General features: G+C 51.0%; 1 protein-coding gene across 1 annotated transcript in view; it reads left to right on the forward strand.

The window, feature by feature from the left end:
• Positions 1–419: 419 nt before the first annotated feature.
• Positions 420–16,939, forward strand: part of GRIPAP1 (GRIP1 associated protein 1) — an 86,227-nt gene continuing 69,707 nt past the window's right edge. Inside the window, exons 1-9 of the mRNA XM_048487614.1 lie at positions 420–794; positions 4,475–4,541; positions 6,070–6,131; positions 8,043–8,069; positions 9,322–9,429; positions 12,180–12,333; positions 13,009–13,247; positions 15,116–15,163; positions 15,294–15,325. Of these exons, the coding sequence (XP_048343571.1) occupies positions 753–794; positions 4,475–4,541; positions 6,070–6,131; positions 8,043–8,069; positions 9,322–9,429; positions 12,180–12,333; positions 13,009–13,247; positions 15,116–15,163; positions 15,294–15,325 (779 nt within the window). The 5' untranslated portion in view covers positions 420–752. The remainder of the gene's footprint in view (positions 795–4,474; positions 4,542–6,069; positions 6,132–8,042; positions 8,070–9,321; positions 9,430–12,179; positions 12,334–13,008; positions 13,248–15,115; positions 15,164–15,293; positions 15,326–16,939) is intronic.

Consider the following 16,939-nt stretch of genomic DNA (forward strand, 5'->3'; position numbering starts at 1 on the left):
ATGGAATTGTGATATGTTAGACTAATGCACCGGGGGGCGGGGGGGGGGGGAATGCATGTGCATGTTTTATGCTCCTCGTTAAATCCAGCCTGTCCTCCATTCTGGCGCGTTTCTGCTTCTGCCCTGGCGGGGCGGTCTCCTTGGCTCGTTGCAGCTCCAGCATCCCTTTCCGTTCGCCTTCGCGCCTCTGAAGCTGCCAGCCAAAGATGCAGCGAAAACGACCAGCCCGATCCCGCACAATCATGACGTCACTCTTGGCGCTCCAACACCCCCTCCCCCACTTCCGTCTCTGTGTTCGACAGTGGCACAGAGCGGCCGGGGGATTATTTCCGGGAACGTCAACCTTAAAGTCTCGCGATAGGATCTCCCCCTCTCCACCCCCAGAGGCACCTGCTCTCCACTTCCGGAAGGGCTCTCTAGCTCCCTGTCGTCTCTGTGTCCCCTCACTTCCGGCCTCCGGGCATCTCTTCTCTGCTGCCGTGATTTTCCCTTTTTTCCACTGCACTTTCTTTTCTTTTCTTCCTGGGGGGAGGCGGCGGAGGGAGGAGCCCCTCCTTCCTCTCCCCGCCTCGTCTCTATGCTCTCCTCTTAAGGCCTCCCCGCCTCCGGGACTGAGTGGGGGCGGGAGAGGTCTCAGCCCCATTTCTCCGGCGTGTTCGTTGCCCTCCCGCTCCCAACCCTTTTCTCTCGTGAGTCGAAGGCCGCAAGATTCGCACCCACGGCTGGGGGGGGGGGATTGAGGGGAAGAGAAGATGGCGCAGGCCTTGTCTGGAGAGGAGTTCGAGCGCATGCAGGTGTGTGGCTGGGGGGAGACCGAGGGGCGGGGCGGGGGCGGGGGGAGGGAAGACCTCCAGCGGAGTCGGGTTGTCAGCTCCAGACTGGGAAACAGCTGGGGATTTTGAGGGTGGTCCTTGGGGAGGGTGCGGCTTGTGGAGGCCGAGGAGCCCAGCAAGGCATGATGCCTTAGAAAGCCCACCCTCTAAAGCAGCCATTTTCTCCGGGGGAGCAGATCTCTGTAGACTGGAGTATGAGCTGTAATTCCAAGCAGTCTCCAGTTCTCACCTGGAGGCTGGCATCCCTATGCCATAGAGCCCACCCTCCAAAGCACCCCCTTTCTCCAGGGGAACTGATCTCTGTAGATTGGACATGGACTGTGTTTCTGGAGGATCCCAGGACTCGCCTGGAGGTTGGCATCCCAAACAATTAGGCTTGAAACTCCAAATGGGGGGGTTTCCTTTGAATTTGGGGTAAGCCTGGGGGACTGAAGGGTTTTGGGGGCATCACAGGGTACGACACCATGGAATCCACCCTCCAAAACAGCCATTTTCTCCAAGGGATCAGATCTCTGTTGTATGGAGATCAGTTGTAATCCCAGGAGATTTACAGGCCCCACCTGGAGGTTGGCAACCATGAAAGGGGGAGGCAAATAAGGCCAGGGAGGTGAGGCTGGGATGGGAAGCCCAGTAGTGGCATCTGATGGTGGGGGGTTGGTGATTCAGGTTTTTCCGTCAGGCTGTTCCGTGTGTCTCTTGTTGACTTCTGAGCATTCACTGCGTGCCGAATGTATCATGATAGAGAATTTCAGGCCCCCGCTTCGATTGTCTTTGGTGTGCTCCTGAAAGTGTGAAGTGGGGGTCGGCACAAACTGTGAAGCTCTTTGGTGCAAGATGGCAGCTCCCCCCTGCAACCGAGCGTGGGGTGTCTGGCTGTAGACCTGCCTCCTGCATCTTTTGTTGACTCTGGAACCTGGCTTGTGCTTTTGCCATCATTGTAAGACTTGCTGTGTATGAAGATGAGCAGAGGCAAAGGGCTGGAAGGAGAGGTCTGCAACTTTCCTTTGTTGCCTAGAAGAGAGAATTCTACCAAGTGCAGCTTTTCTCTCCTGTCCATGGCAAAATGTGCAGGTTAAAATTCCCTCTTTGAAAAGAGGCCCTGGTCATTGCATCATTTCCCCGCCAGGCTGTGGGGAACCCCTCTCATCTTTGGCAAAGGGTGGGGGCAGCGTCTGACTGGTTCCTCCTGCTCTCTTCCCCCAGGAGGATATGTAGGAGTGTGTTTGTTGGGTGAAGTGTAGCCCTGAATCTCTCTTTATCGAAGGATAAGAGATCTTTGCCAGTCTGCCTTCTGGCTTTCCCGCTGCCGCCTGAAGACGATGAATAATATTCCTTTCCTGGCTTAAAGATCTTGACTTTAGAGGGAGAGAGTGTGCACCCTTAGTCTAGAGGCCTCCCCTTTTCCTCATCCAGACGGGTCCCATGAAAAGGACCCCCCCATTCTTGTTTAAGCACGAGTTCTGTAGGATTGGACCGTGGCTGGGGATTGATTGCCTGTGGAGACCTGTGGATTTGTTATCTTCTGCGAAGCTCTGCAGCTCTGTCCGCTCTGTCAACATGTTTCTTGTTGGGCAAAGCGAAGCTCTCCAGTGAGAAGGGATTTGGGCGCCTTAGTTGATAGTTCCATGGGAATGTCAACTCCATTCATGGCAGCTGTGAAAAAGGCAAACTCTATGCTGGGGATAATTAGGAAAGGAGTTGATAATAAAACTGCAAGGATTGTCATGCCCTTATATAAAGCAGTGGTGCGACCGCACTTGGAGTACTGTGTTCAGGTCTGGTCGCCACATCTCAAAAAGGATATCGAAGAGATAGAAAAAGTGCAGAGAAGGGCAACGAGGATGATTGAAGGATTGGAGCACCTTCCTTATGAGGAGAGGCTGCAGCATTTGGGACTCTTTAGTTTGGAGAGGAGACGTCTGAGGGGGGATATGATTGAAGTCTATAAAATTATGCATGGGGTAGAAAATGTTGACAGAGAGACATTTTTCTCTCTTTCTCACAATACTAGAACCAGGGGGCGTTAATTGAAAATGCTGGGGGGAAGAATTAGGACTAATAAAAGGAAACACTTCTTCACACAACGTGTGATTGGTGTTTGGAATATGCTGCCACAGGAGGTGATGATGGCCACTAACCTGGATAGCTTTAAAAAGGGCTTGGACAGATTTATGGAGGGGAAGTCGATCTATGGCTACCAATCTTGATCCTCCTTGATCTCAGATTGCAAATGCCTTAGGAGACAAGGTGCTCAGGAGCAGCAGCAGCAGAAGGCCATTGCGTTCACATCCTACATGTGAGCTCCCCAAGGCACCTGGTGGGCCACTGCAAGTAGCAGAATGCTGGACTAGATGGACTCTGGTCTGATCCAGCTGGCTTGTTCTTATGTTCTTAAGGGGGGGTGCTGGTTAGTGTTCTGTGAGAAACTCAAAGTCACTTTTGCTCCTCTAGAAACTAACAAGTTTGTTGTGATGAATTCACGGTTGAGACAGCGATGGTGCCCCCCCCAATGGCCCCCCTCCTTCCCATCCATCTCCCCTTCTTTTTTCTGTATTCCTTTGCATATGTGTTGATAATAGGGTTTTTATTGTGTTTATGGTTGAATTTTAGTCACCATCTGGATTTTTTTAAAAAATGTTTTTGATTCTGATTTTATTGCAGTTACTGATGTGTCAGAAAGTGAGCCCCGAAGGGGAAGGGTGGCAGACCAGTGAAATTAATTTGCTGCTGTTATTTCCGAAACCTGCCATTATTTCTGCCTTGTCAGCTGTGCTGGCTTTTTGTTTGGTATTGAAATAGAGTGGGAACCCTCTCTTTCCCCAGGTATTACGGGGTTTTCCAGGCTGTGTGATGCGAAGTGCTAGGAGCAAAAACCGCAGACCACAGCAACACGGCTCCGAAAGCCCACCACAGCCAATTGATTCTGGCCATAAGACCCTTCAGCAACGCATCTCCCTTCCTTCTTCCATTGGAGTGGGGGAATTTGGCTGTTTTCCACAAAGTGATAACTGGCCCCCAATAGTCCAGCCAGAGAAGGGAAGGGAAAGGAAGATGGCTTGAGGGCCTTGGCCTGGTTCCTGGCACAGCTAGCAGATCTCATGGTTGGGCTTTAGACATTCCAGAAAATGAATGGAGGAAACTGTAGCAGATCTTTTCGGGGCCTTGTGGGACCATCGGCAGCCACTTTGTTTCTCTTGGATCTGAAAGTCCTGGGAAACGTACCCATGACTCAGTGGCTTCAGCTAGGGCCGTGGTGGCAAACCTTTGGCACTCCAGATGTTATGGACTACAATTCCCATCAGCTCCTGCCAGCATGGCCAATTGTAGGGGCTGATGGGAATTGTAGTCCATAACATCTGGAGTGCCAAAGGTTCGCCACCACTGAGCTAGGGTGTGAGTATACTGGGCCGAGCTGTCGTTTCATCTCAGCGATTGCCTTGAACTCATCCAAGTTGTGGCCTGCTGAACTGGGGGAACCATAAAGCAGCGTCTGCCGCTGAAGAGATCTTGGGCACCCTGGGCTCCAGAAAGGCCCCAGTTCAGTTCAGGCCAGAGTTCTACTCTAGAGCTGTAACAAGAACTGGAGGTAGGCGAAGTCTTGGCCTCTTATCTTCCAAGTGCTACTTTCCTTCTCTTGGCAGGCACAACTGCTGGAACTCCGGACCCAGAATTACCAGCTCTCCGATGAACTGCGCAAGAATACGGCGGGTGAGAAATCCTTTCTCTTCCCCCAGTTTCCCTGCTCCTTGAGGCTGATGGCTTCTCCCCTGGGGAATGCTGTTGGCCACCCCTGTCTTCTAACCTCACCTGTTTCAGCACGGACTAACATGATGTGTCTGTCTGACAGCGCTCTTTGCCTTTGGCACGCACTTGCTTGGTACGTGGGCTTTCTTTCAAACCCAGCATGGGAACCCTGGCAGAATCTGGAGTTTTACGGAAAGGAATGTGGCTGGCGGGCCATGAGAAATGGTCTGGGCACTGGGCTGCGTCAGGGGTCCCCGGCCCTTCTGGCCTTTGCGAGCGCACAAAATGTCTGCCACAAACAGGCTGATGCAGGAGGCGGAGCCAGCCATGACATCATTGCCACAGCTTAGCTTCCGAAACCCAGTGAAGCTCTTTGTGCTATGGTGGCAGCTGCTGCCAAGGAAAAAGACAGAGGTTTGGGCCATTGCTGACCCACAGGGCGACATCACGTCACAATGTTTACTAGACAGACTTGGGTTGTGGGGTGGTTTCCCTTGGCCTTCTCCAGTTCTCTACACTTTTATCTCCTTTTTACCAACTTTGGAAGGCTGAGCCAACCTGGGGCCATGTCCTTGAAACCGACTTCCTCTGGGATCAAACTCATCTCACGATAAGAGCTTTGACTGCTGTATTGCAGCTGACCACTCTGTGCCACACGGCTCCTACATTGCCAAAGCAACAGCTGATCAGATCTCCACTAGTCGCTCAGAAGCCTTGCTGGGCACAAGGCTGGCCTGGCCCCACCCACTTCCTAAAAACCCTTGACAGGAACCAGAAAAGGGGTTGTCAGGCGCCGTAGCACCCCCAGGCCCCTCATTTGGGACCCCATTGGGCTACTGGCAGGACTTTGTATATGCTGAATGTTGCAGGGTTGCAGAAGAGGGCTCGGAATGTGGTATTGGCTGAACCAGGGGTCTGCAACCTGCGGCTCTCCGGATGTTCATGGACTACAATTCCCATCAGCCCCTGCCAGCATGGCCAACCTTAGTCCAACATCCTGGTTTTCAGAACCGGCCAGCAGATTTAACTTAAAATGGCTTTGTTTAACCCTTTTGTTCCCTGGCTATCTTTAGTACTGCAGCTGAGGCGGCTCCTGACAGCCCATAGGTGGGTCTCCAGAGGCCTCCCTGTATTGCTGCCTCTTACGCGTCAGGCACTCAGAGGTACATCATCTCCAAAAGGAGAGGTCCCACTTAACCATTGATATGCTTATGGCCAGTTGAGTTTGTATGATCCCCCTTGTGAATCATCGAAGCTAGAGGCAAGCACAACTCCCTGTGGTGGGGAGTTCCGTAAGTTAATTTTGCACTGCATGAATGACGCTTGTTAACAATAGTAGGGTGGTACTTGCCGCGAGGCTGTTTCTCGCTCCTCTGTCCCTATTTTTGTTAAACGGGGATTCTGTTCAAGGCAGAACGTTTTCACATGTTCAGGATTGTAGAAAGTTATTACTTGTTAAAATGTTTCTGATCGGCGATTCTCTTTCTTTTAGAGCTCAACGGCCTCCGGCAGCGGGTGGTCATCCTGGACAAGGAGTTTTCCAAGGCTCAGAAGGTACGTCCGCATTTGTAATGGGGAGGAACAGGTGTAGATATGGGAGAGCAGGAAGGGGGCAGAATTAAAGCCACTGGAGGCTGGTGAGTCCAGGAAGCCTTTTTGGTACTGCTGTGTAATATTGTTTAGCATCGCAGCTGTCAGTCCTTTGCTGGTTTTTGGCCCCTTGTTACAACTGAAGCTTCACCCCAAGACCCAGGACGTTGTCACGTATCAGCGTAGGCTTCGTGCGGATCCCAGCAGGGCTGCCTTCTGAATTTGACCGATGCTGATTTTGTCGATTTGAAGATGCCGCCGTAGCGTTTTCGGAATAGTGCCCAGGGTGCCGATAACCACTGGGGTGACCTCAGCTGGTTTGTGCCATCGTCGCTGTATCTCGATTTTCAAATCATGGTATTTCGTGATCTTCTTATGTTCCTTTTCATCAACCCTGCTGTTGCCAGGTATTGCTACGTCGTCGACGATGACGACGATTACCCTGCTTTTCCTTTTGGCTCAAGACTCACATAGGGGTCAAACGTGCGGCCCTCCAGATGTTATGGACTACAGTTCCCATCATCCCCTGCCAGTATCATGCTGGCAGGGGGTGATGGGAACTGTAGTCCATACCATCTGGAGGGCCGCACGTTTGACACCTGTGCTCAAGAGCATATCACAGGCTGCTTCCATGAAGACCTGAGGGAATATCTTTTGGGATTCGCAAGCGATCTGCTGGAGAACTAGGCAGCCCTTTTACGTGCTACATTCCCATTCTTGCATCTTGAGAGATGCAGGCGCAGTTCGGGGGTGGGGGTGGGGATGGTTTGCCATCCAGTTGTAGCCCATCGAATATCCAAGGCAAGAGACACTGAAAGGTGGTTTGCCATTGCCTCCCTCTGTGTAGCAAACCTGGCACTGGTGGTCTCCCATCCGAATATTCACCGGGGCTGACCCTGCTTAGTTTCCAAGATGTGACAAGAGCAGGCTGCCTTGGGCTGTCCAGGACAAGGCACGAGCACAAGATTTGTTTGGGGGGGGGGGTGTTTGTGTGAGGGTGTGGCTTGCTGTCAAGTCACAACCGACGTACGGTGGCCCCGTGAGGTTTTCACGGCAAGAGATGCTCAGAGGTGGTTTGCCGTTGCCTGCCTCCGCGTCACAACCCTTCTGTTTCTTGGAGGCTCCTATCCAAGCCATAACCAGAGCCAACCCGGCTTGCCTTTCGAGATGGAACTAACCAGGGACATCCAAGTCAGGGCTGGAAAGTGCTGTCAAGTCACAGCTGACTTATGGCAACCCCGTAGAATTTGCAAGGCAAGAGGTGCTCAGAGGTGGTTTGCCGTGGCCCGCCTCCGCATCACGTCAAGCACACCCCCAGGTGAAAAAAACGGTGTTCAGCTTTGCCACACCTGAGAGTTTAGGTGGTTGTGCGAACAACGGATCCTGTGGGTTTAGGTGCTCCTTGGGACCTGCCAGGTAGCACTGCAAGACACCAACCCTTGGATGCACCTGGTGTGGGGAACAGGGACTCTACTCTCTTTTGACTCTTTCCCCCCTCCCCCCCAATTATAGCGTAATTATTATTAACTCAGCTGGCCTCTCCTCACTTTCTCTTCTTCTTTGGTTGTTGGGTTTTAGCTCTCAGGTTGCATAGAGGGGGGCCATCATATTCAGTAGGGAAGTATATAACTCCAGACTGTTAATTTAATCGCCCTGCCAGCATGGTCAATTGGCCATGCTGGCAGGGGCTGATGGGAATTGTAGTCCTTAACATCTGGAGTGCCAAAGGTTCGCCACCACTGATATAGGTACTTTATGTTGTTGATTTGAATGGATAATTTACTGTGGCACGCTGCCCTGAGCCCTTTTTGTGGGGAGAGTGGTTTATAAATCGAACAAATAGTAATCATATTAACCGGAGTTTCTCTTCCTTAGGCTCTCAGTAAGAGCAAAAAAGCTCAGGTAAGACTTATTGCGCAGCGCCTGTTGCTGGGGCTGGGCTGGGAATAGCTTTTGGGGGAGGGGCTGTGGCTCAGTGGAAGAGCCTCTGGTTTGCACGCAGAAGGTCTCAAGTTCAATCCCCAACAACTTCAGTTAAAAAGGTACCAGGCAATAAGTAATGGGAGGTACCTCTGTTGGAGAGCCCAGAGAGCAGCTGCCGGTCTGAGTTGACAGTTCTGTCTGACTCAACAGGCAGCAGCTTCAGTCATGTTCATTTGACATTGCCTCAGGCCCTAGTATCTGGCTCCAGTCTGGCATCACTGGCCCGAGGTTTCCTCTTCTGCACCCTTTCCCTGTTCTTCAGTGGTCCCACCTCTCCCCAAGAGTGGGGTGCGGGGGTCCAGGTTCTCGGTGTCTCTTAACCTGACTCTCTAGCCCAGTCGTTTGTTCCAAATTGGTTTGTTTTAAAAAAAGTTTACAAAGTTAAAGGGAGCTTGTAGAGTCCGCATGCAAGTTTGTAGGGATTGTCGAAGGCTTTCACGGCCAGATTCAACTAGTTCTGGTGGGTTTTCTGGGCTGTGTGGCTGTGGTCTGGTGGATTTTGTTCCTAGTGTTTTGCCTGCATCTGTGGCTGCCATCTTCAGAGGTGTATCATAGAGAAAAGTCTGTTTCACACTGTGTCTAGGTGAGAAGGGAATTTTTAGTGGGGTATATATTGTCCATGTCCCAGGGTGGGGAACCAATCATTAAGTGTTTGGGTGGAACTTGCTATGCAAAGGTGTGGTGGAGTGCATTGTATTGCAGGTGGGATTATCAGTCCATTTTTTAAGTACTGGGAGCCGGGCTTTGCTAATTTTTAACGTCTCTGTCTCTCTTTTGGGGAAGAAGTCAGGAAAACTGCAGGGGAGCATGAGAGCCAGTGGAGTGGACTCTAATCTGAATAACTGGGGTTGATTCCCCACTCCTCCACATGAAGCCTGCTGGGTGACCGTGGGCTGGTCACAGTTCTCTCAGAGCTCTCTGAGCCCCACCTGCCTCACAAAGTGTCGGTTGTGGGGAGAAGAAGGGAAGGAGTTTGTGAGCTACTTTAAGACTCCTGATGGTTAAGAAAAGTGTGGTATAAATCCCAACTTCTTCCCAGCATTGCTGGGGGGCAGGTAAAAGGGCCTGTGCTTTGGTTGAGTGTGAAGTGCTGCCCTCTAGTGGAGGGGACCTTCAGGAACGAGGGCTTTTTCCCTCTTGACATGCAGTATCTGTGACTCTCCTTCTGCAGGAGGTGGACGCCTTGCTGAGTGAAAATGAAATGCTGCAGGGGAAACTGCACAGCCAGGAAGACGACTTCAGGCTGCAGAACAGCACTCTGATGCAGGAGCTCTCCAAGGTACTGGACGGCTGATGCTCCTGCAGTGGCATGGAGGGGGCCGCTAGAGGGCGCTGCGTGACTCCAAGTGATGCAGTGACAGGAAGTGGTGTTTTAGAGCTATCCTGTGGTGTTCAAACAATAGATAAGGGGGAGAAAGTACCTCTCAACCCCTCCCTGAATTTTACAGTTGACCCGTAAATGTGAGCTGCCTTTTCAGATACAGCTGTTTGTGTTATAATTTGGGTGTGTGCTGTCAAGTCGCAGCCAATTTATGGCACCCCCATAGAGTTTTCAAGGCAAGAGACGGACAGAGGGGGTTTGCCATGGCCTGCCTCTAAGGAGCAGCTCTGGACTGCCTTGCTGGTCTCCCATCCAAGTACTAACCTGGGCTGACCCGCTTCCAAGATCTGATGAGCTTGGGCTACACCGGGCCACCCAGGTCAGTGCCAGAGGTGGTTTGCCATTAGTTGTCTCTTCATAGTTTTCCCTGCTCTCTGAAGCCGCTGTCGACAGAACCTTAGCTGCTGTTAGACCTACTACCTGTCCTCTGGATCCGTGTAAGGTTCGCCCTGGTTTGTGAAAACCTGCCGCATGGAGTTAAGACCACATCTCTTGAGTATAATAAATGGCTCCCTTGACCAAGGAGTCTTCCCGGACGGGTTGAAGGCATGGCGGCGGTCCACCAAATCTTAAAAAGACAATATCCGTTCGAACCACGGGATCTGGCCAATTACCGCCCCGTCTGAAATCGGTCGTTTCTGCGGAAGGTAATTGAGAGAGTGGTGTTGGAGCAGCATAAAGGTTTCCTGGATGACCCATCGGCTTTCGATCGCCTTCACGTCCGCAGCATCCGTAATGGCAATGGGACGGAGACTGTTCTCCTCGCCGCCATATACATACTCCGTATCTGGCTTAACCAAGGCCATGATCGGCGCTGCTGGCATTGTTAGACCTGGTCAAGTAGCCTTTGATGTGGTCGACCATGACCTTTTGACCCACCACCTGGCCGCCTCCGGAGTACGGGGCACTGTCCTTCAGTGGATTGTTCTGCTTTCTGGGGGTCAGACCAGCAAGTGAGGTGCGGGGATCAGGCCTTCCTGGAAGTGCCCGCTTCAGTGCGCGTGTACCCCAGGGGGGCATTATTATCCCCGCTGGTCTTTAACATCTACATGTGACCGGTTGCTCAGCTGGTAATGAGTTTTGGGCTGATCTGTCATCAATATGCAGATGACACTCAGCCTATTCTGTTGATGGAGGGGGAGCAGTCACCGGCCCTGTGGCTCTTACAGCATTGTATGGAGGCGGTTGCTGGTTGGTTAAGACATGAGCAGGTTAAAACTGAATCCATCGAAGACGGAGATCCTCTGGCTTGGCCGCGAAGGGGGAGGTGGGACTTTTCAGCAGCCGGTGTGGGAGGGGGCCATATTACGCCGACCCCCTCCGCGCGCAGCGCATACTGGGGGTCCACCTGGATTCGCCTCTCTCAATGGAGACCCAGGTGGCCCATATAACCCGGGTTACCTTTTTTCCATCTTCGCCAAGAAGGCTCCAGCCGCTGGCCCCCTTCCTCTCCCAAGCGGATTCAGCTTCACAGTGATCCATGCAACGGTCATCTCCGAGATTAGGACTATTGTAACTCACTCTACGCGGCCCTTCCCTTGGCGCTTGATCCGGGAGACTAAAACTGGTGCAGCATGCTGCCGCGCCGCTTGCTCACAGGCAGCGCCACCTGGGAACACATCCAGCCTGTGCAAAGCGCCAGCTGCATTGGCTCCCAGTAGAGTTCCGGATCATCTTCAAGGTGTTGGTGTTGACCTTTAAGGCCTTACGCGGCCTGGGACCGTCTTTACCTCGGTGACCGCATCACCCCATATGTCCCTGCACGGCTTCTTTCTCGATCACAGCGGCCAACCTACTTGTAGGTCCCTGGCCCCTCGGTGATGCTGCTGGCCTCCACATCGGCTAGGGCCTTCTACGGCTCACTCCCCGGCCTGGTGGGAACGCTCTTCCTCCAATCCGTCCGGTCTGCCCCGCGGGACCTTTGCGAGTTCCGCAGAGGCCTGTAAGACGGAGCTGTTCCTGTGGCCTTTGGAGGAACCGGCCGCTGATGGTGCCTCCCTCTTTCATGGCCCTCTGCCTCATGGCCCTCTACATCTGGGACCTGCCATTCCTCCCTCTTGGGGAGAGGATTTCAAATACGGAGCAGCTGGATGCCATTTATATTTATTATTGTATTTTTATTGTATTATATTTATTATTGTATTTTTATTGTATTTTATTGTATTGTATTTATAAGATTTAGCTTTTACTGGTTTATCGCAGCTTTTAAAGATTTTGCCATTTTATTATGTTTATTGTTGTACACCGCCCGGAGCCCCTCGGGGATAGGGCGGTATAAAAATCTAATAAATAAATAAATAAAAATAAATAGTGACCCTAAACTTCCTTGGTCTCCCTTCCAAGTACTAACCTGCTTAGCTTCTGGGAGCTGATGTCATTGGGCTAGCCTGGTCCATCACTCAGGTTTGTGGAATCATGTGCATGAAGTAAATACAATTGTGAGGTTATTGTGTTATTCCATGCTAGCGCCTCTCTAAAGGCCTGCAGGAAGAGAAGAGGCTTCCAAGGGTGTTTTTTCCATTGAATGGGAGGGCCTCGTTCCTAGAATGGATGCTCCGCCCCTGTTCTTGGATGAGTGAATTCCCCCTGTGCTTTTCTTTCCAAGTTGGGATGCTGAGAAAAGTAACCCTCTGGTCTCTGTCACCCAGCTGTGCTCCCAGATTGAACAGTTGGAGAAGGAGAATAAGAGCCTCCGGGAAGGGGAAGCGGCAGCCACTGATGGAGGAGCTCCGGCCAGCACTGTGGACGGGGAGCTGCTGAGGCTGCAGGCGGAGAATTCTGCTCTGCAGAAGAACATGGCAGGTGCTGCACTGGGCCAGAGTGGGCGAGGGCAGCTCTGGTGAAGGATGGAGGAGCTCGAAGGATGAGCGGGGAGGGAGGCCACGTGGAGGGTTTATGTCCAAGCGAGAAAAGCAGACTGGAAATGACATAAATGAAGTGGCCTCAGGTGAACGATGCCGGGCACAGCACGGGTCGTCTCGGTCGGCAGAAGGCGAGAGTGAGGGAGTTCTTTTGGGCTGGGAGTTGCTCAGTAGTTCTGAGCTTCAGCGTCCGCATCGCTCTTAGGCTTCCTTTTCTCCAGGCAACTTCTGCTGCGCAGGTCTTTCTCAGCCACGAATCCTCTTCCTTAAAAGAGGGGATTGTTTTTCCAGGGTGCGTAAAGCAAGTCAAGAGGGCTGAGGGGACCAGGGCCAGATCTTGGGCGGCAAAGGAGAGCACCTGCCCAGGGCAGCACTCAGACTGGGTGGCAGAACCTCCCCTGCATGCAACGACCCCTGCTGCTCCTCTTCTCCTCCTCGGGGGAGGGGGGGAGTTGCCTGAGTAAGGGGCTGACACAGTTCAGAAGGTGTGGATTTCAAAACCATTCCTGCAGGGCTCCTGGGAGGTCCTGGGAAAAGAGGACAGGGCTCTGGAGATCCTGTGGGGTCTTGGTGGGCTTGAAAAGGGCACTCCAGTAGACTGATTCATGTCTCCCAGCTTTACAGGAACGCTACGAGAAGGAGGTGGCTCGGCAGGCAGACAGCCGAGGGAGCGGGAAGGGGGACGCCTCTGCGGAAGCTTCTCCCGGTGGACAGGAGGGTTCAGAGCCACAGACGTCTGGCGGCTGCAGCAGCAGCAGTGGCGCCGCCCAGCAGCTACTGTCGGAGGTGGAGCTAAAGTGGCAGACGGAGCGGGAGGAGAAGAGGCTGCTGAGAGAGCAGCTGCAGAACCTGGAGGTGAGAGAGGGAGAGGGCTGCTGGCAGGAGGCTGGTGGCAGGAAAGAAGAGGTACGATGCCCAGAGAGTTGCCATTCCGCGCTTGCTCGTAGGGCCAGCTCAAGGCCTTTGCAAGGGACCCCCATATCTGCTGAGGCCACTGAATTCTCAAAGTCAGGCCTGAGCAGAGATAGTAGGGAAAGCGGTTTCATAATTATTATATACTTATCAGTGGTGGAGACCCACCTCCAGATGCTGGACTGGCTCAGTCTCGCCAGCATGGCCACTGGGCCAATTGGCCATGCTGGCAGGGGCTGATGGGAATTGTAGTCCATAACATCTGGAGTGCCAAAGGTTCGCCACCACGGTTATATACCATACTCTAGTTCAGGGGTAGGGAACCTGCGGCTCTCCAGATGTTCAGGAACTACAATTCCCATCAGCCCCTACCAGCGTGGCCAATTGGCCATGCTGACAGAGGCTGATGGGAATTGTAGTTCCTGAACATCTGGAGAGCCGCAGGTTCCCTACCCCTGCTCTAGTTTCTCCTGAGCAATCCACAATGTTATCAAAAGCTCAATTACAGGCTTATATACTTTAAGTGTCATAGATTATATAAAAGGGTCTTTCCATTTAAATCAGCCTCAAGTGATCGTCTCTTATTTCTTCTTAAATGTCAGGCTGATACAAGCACCCAGTTGATCCACTGGTGCCTCTGAAGACAACAACAAAAAATTGGACAAAGATAATGACATGATATTTATTTTGGCAACTTGACGTAATCCCACTGCACGGAGCTTTCCCCCCCACGCTTTTGGATTCAAACTGAAATTTAAGAAGAAATAAGACACAATCACTTTATGGTGATTTAAATGAGAATGTCCTTCTATATGTTATCTTGACACTTTACGTACATAAGCCTATAATTGAGCTTTTGATAATATAGTGCAGTGGTTCCAAACTTGGGGTACAGGTTTTTTCAGGGGTATGCACCAGAGCATTTGGGAGGTACACAAAAAAATTATGTAATGGGTTTGCTAATATGGGGTGGTTTTTTTTTACAATTTTAGGGAACTGGGTTGCCAAGGGATACGTGAGTGGAAAAAGGTTGGGAACCACTGATATTGTAGATTGCTTATGAGAAATCGGCTAATCGTGTGTAATAGTTTTGCTTAGACAAATTTGAACGTTTTGGTACATTGGTGGTTTATATTATTTGTGTACCATCCCCACTGTATTTAAATTGGGCCCAGGGCACTGTGGGCCAGGTGGAAGGTTCAGCTTGGACTTTTCCAGTGGAGGGCAGCAGTGGTGGTACCAGCTTCTTCCTGTACCCCTGATGGTGGAAGTCCGGCCCCTGTGGTGCATTCTCATTGGGTGGCTTGGTGAGGGAGCCAGCCCCCGCTCACTTCCACATCCAACTTTCCGCAAGCAAAGTGGAGGAAATGCTGTTTCTAGAAATCCAGGGGTGGAGGGACACACATGACTCAGACCTGACGCTGAACTTCGGACCCATCAGGATCTGTGTTTCCGACTCAGACAGGCAGCTGCTCTCCTGGGCCTCCTGTGGGGGTCTTTCACATCTACTCCCTGGACCCTTTTAACTGGGAGTGCAGTAGATTGACCTTGGGATCGTCTGCATGCCAAGCAGGTGCGCTGCCATTGAGCCACGGCCCCCACCCCAATGGCAGTCGATTGGAAGGCGGCCAGGTCTTTCAGCCCTCTGGTTGGCTACAGAGGAATTGCTGAGCAGTGGCAGCTTTTACGAGATGAGCCCGTTCGGCAGGATCCTCAGGAAGCCTGCTGGGATGATGTTCAGGCTGCTGTGTTCACCTTTGAAAACTGTGCACTCCGTTCTCCCCCCTCCCCGCTTTTCTTGTTTCCTGCAGGTTTCCAAATCGACAGAGGTGTCCCGGTTGCAGCAAGAACTCAGCAAGGTACAAGGGAGCTCGGCTGGGGGAAAGGTGGGAATCAGCTCTTTGTAGCTGACAATACGGACAGTAACTGTTGCCACCATGAACTCGTCTTTTGTTTGTTCCCTCCCGCCCCCTCCCGCTCCCAATGCAGTTTGCTGAGAAGCTAAAGAAGAAGCAGGAGAGGTGAGTCTGTGGCCGGAGACGGGTTCTTCCCCCTCATCTTGGCCTGTCGTGGGATTTCTTTCTAATGAGCAAGCCAGGAGTCAGTCACAAGCCTTTATTGGCATAAAATAAACATACAAAATCAGCATACAAAATTTGCCCATTATTGCTCACAATTATAGACACTGGTACTAAAATACTAAATACTAAAATATATACATGGTCCTTCTGTAACTATAGGACATTCCTTCAGCTAAGTTAACTCACTTAAACGTCATCGGATACTGACAGAAGCTAGAAAAATTACTGCTGGCTATATGTGGTCATAATACATAGACATTGGTTGGTATTCATCTAGACTTACGTCTATTATTGTTAGCAGAAATTTTGCTACATTCTCACACACTGTGGGATCCATGTTGTTCAAAAGCATAGGTATCTTAAGAGCATCAGTTAGATTGTTATACAGAAATGGGATAAGTGCAGATTGTGACATTCTGATTCTTGCAAACCTTACACAATGAAAGAGGGTATGATCGAAGTGTCTCCACCTGACCCATATTGTAATGGACATAGCCTCCTCTGTTTATCAATTTGTTGATATCTGCCATAGAGCAAGTTATTATGGCATTGAATGGAATCTGGCCAGTGTTAAAGCTCTTCTCTAATTTAGGGTTGGCGGATCCACTGTAAATAATTCGGGCCATGTGTCCTTGTTCAATTGGAATAAGCAGGGTCAGGGTAGTTCAATGCTTTCCTCAAGCAGCTGTTATCATATCCCTATACTCTTGTTCTAATAGCTTAGTTTCTTCAAGCTGTGCCATATGCTTCTTGATAGGAAAAGAGGGACCAACGACTCTAATGAAAAGCCAAGAGTGTTGATTTTTTCCTCAACTAGTTTCAGCCACCTAGAATTTGCATTAGTCGGAAAGCATGAGGTGTAACAAACTGGAGTGATCCTGCAGATAGTGGATACGTGAGCTAGTATTCGACAGTTCTCAGCCAGGCCATCGTGGGTATATGCGATATCGTTGCCCGAAGTTCTAAACATAGGGCTGCATATGAAGCATGAATTTGGTAAGCCCATACTCTTGTGGAAGAAACGGGACTGGGCTGTGTTTTATATTCTTGTTTATAGCTCTGGATTCAAATAGGTGCTCCATAGAGGAGCTGGAGAGTCGCATTTAGCATTGAACACCTTCACGCGGATGGTATATACTGGTGGCTCCACAGTGAAAAAAGAAACGCTGAATTGCTAGGGCATTGTTGTTAGCTGCAGCGAAAAGCTACTTTCCTATGTACCGCCCAATTAAGGTTGCTAGTAAGAGTTATGTCTAAATATTTGAACTGGTTAACTTGTTCTATGGGTCTGTTATTGATGGTCCATGGGAAGATCAGGGGTTCTTCTAGCTAAGACCAATATTTTGGTTTTTTCATAGTTAATTACCAGTTCGCTCCTCTTACAGCATATTATTCAGCACAGCAATTTAAGACCTAGTGAGACCAACTTTAGTGTGGGAAAGAAGAACAGTGTCGCCAGCATACAGTAACGCGGGCACGTGTTTAGTGCTTAGTTTTTGGGAACATGCCCATTGGCCTTCTGGAGGGTTGGCACTAGATCACTAAGGAATATAT

Source organism: Sphaerodactylus townsendi, linkage group LG03 (genome assembly GCF_021028975.2).
Source record: "Sphaerodactylus townsendi isolate TG3544 linkage group LG03, MPM_Stown_v2.3, whole genome shotgun sequence".
NCBI classification, from domain to species: domain Eukaryota; kingdom Metazoa; phylum Chordata; class Lepidosauria; order Squamata; family Sphaerodactylidae; genus Sphaerodactylus; species Sphaerodactylus townsendi.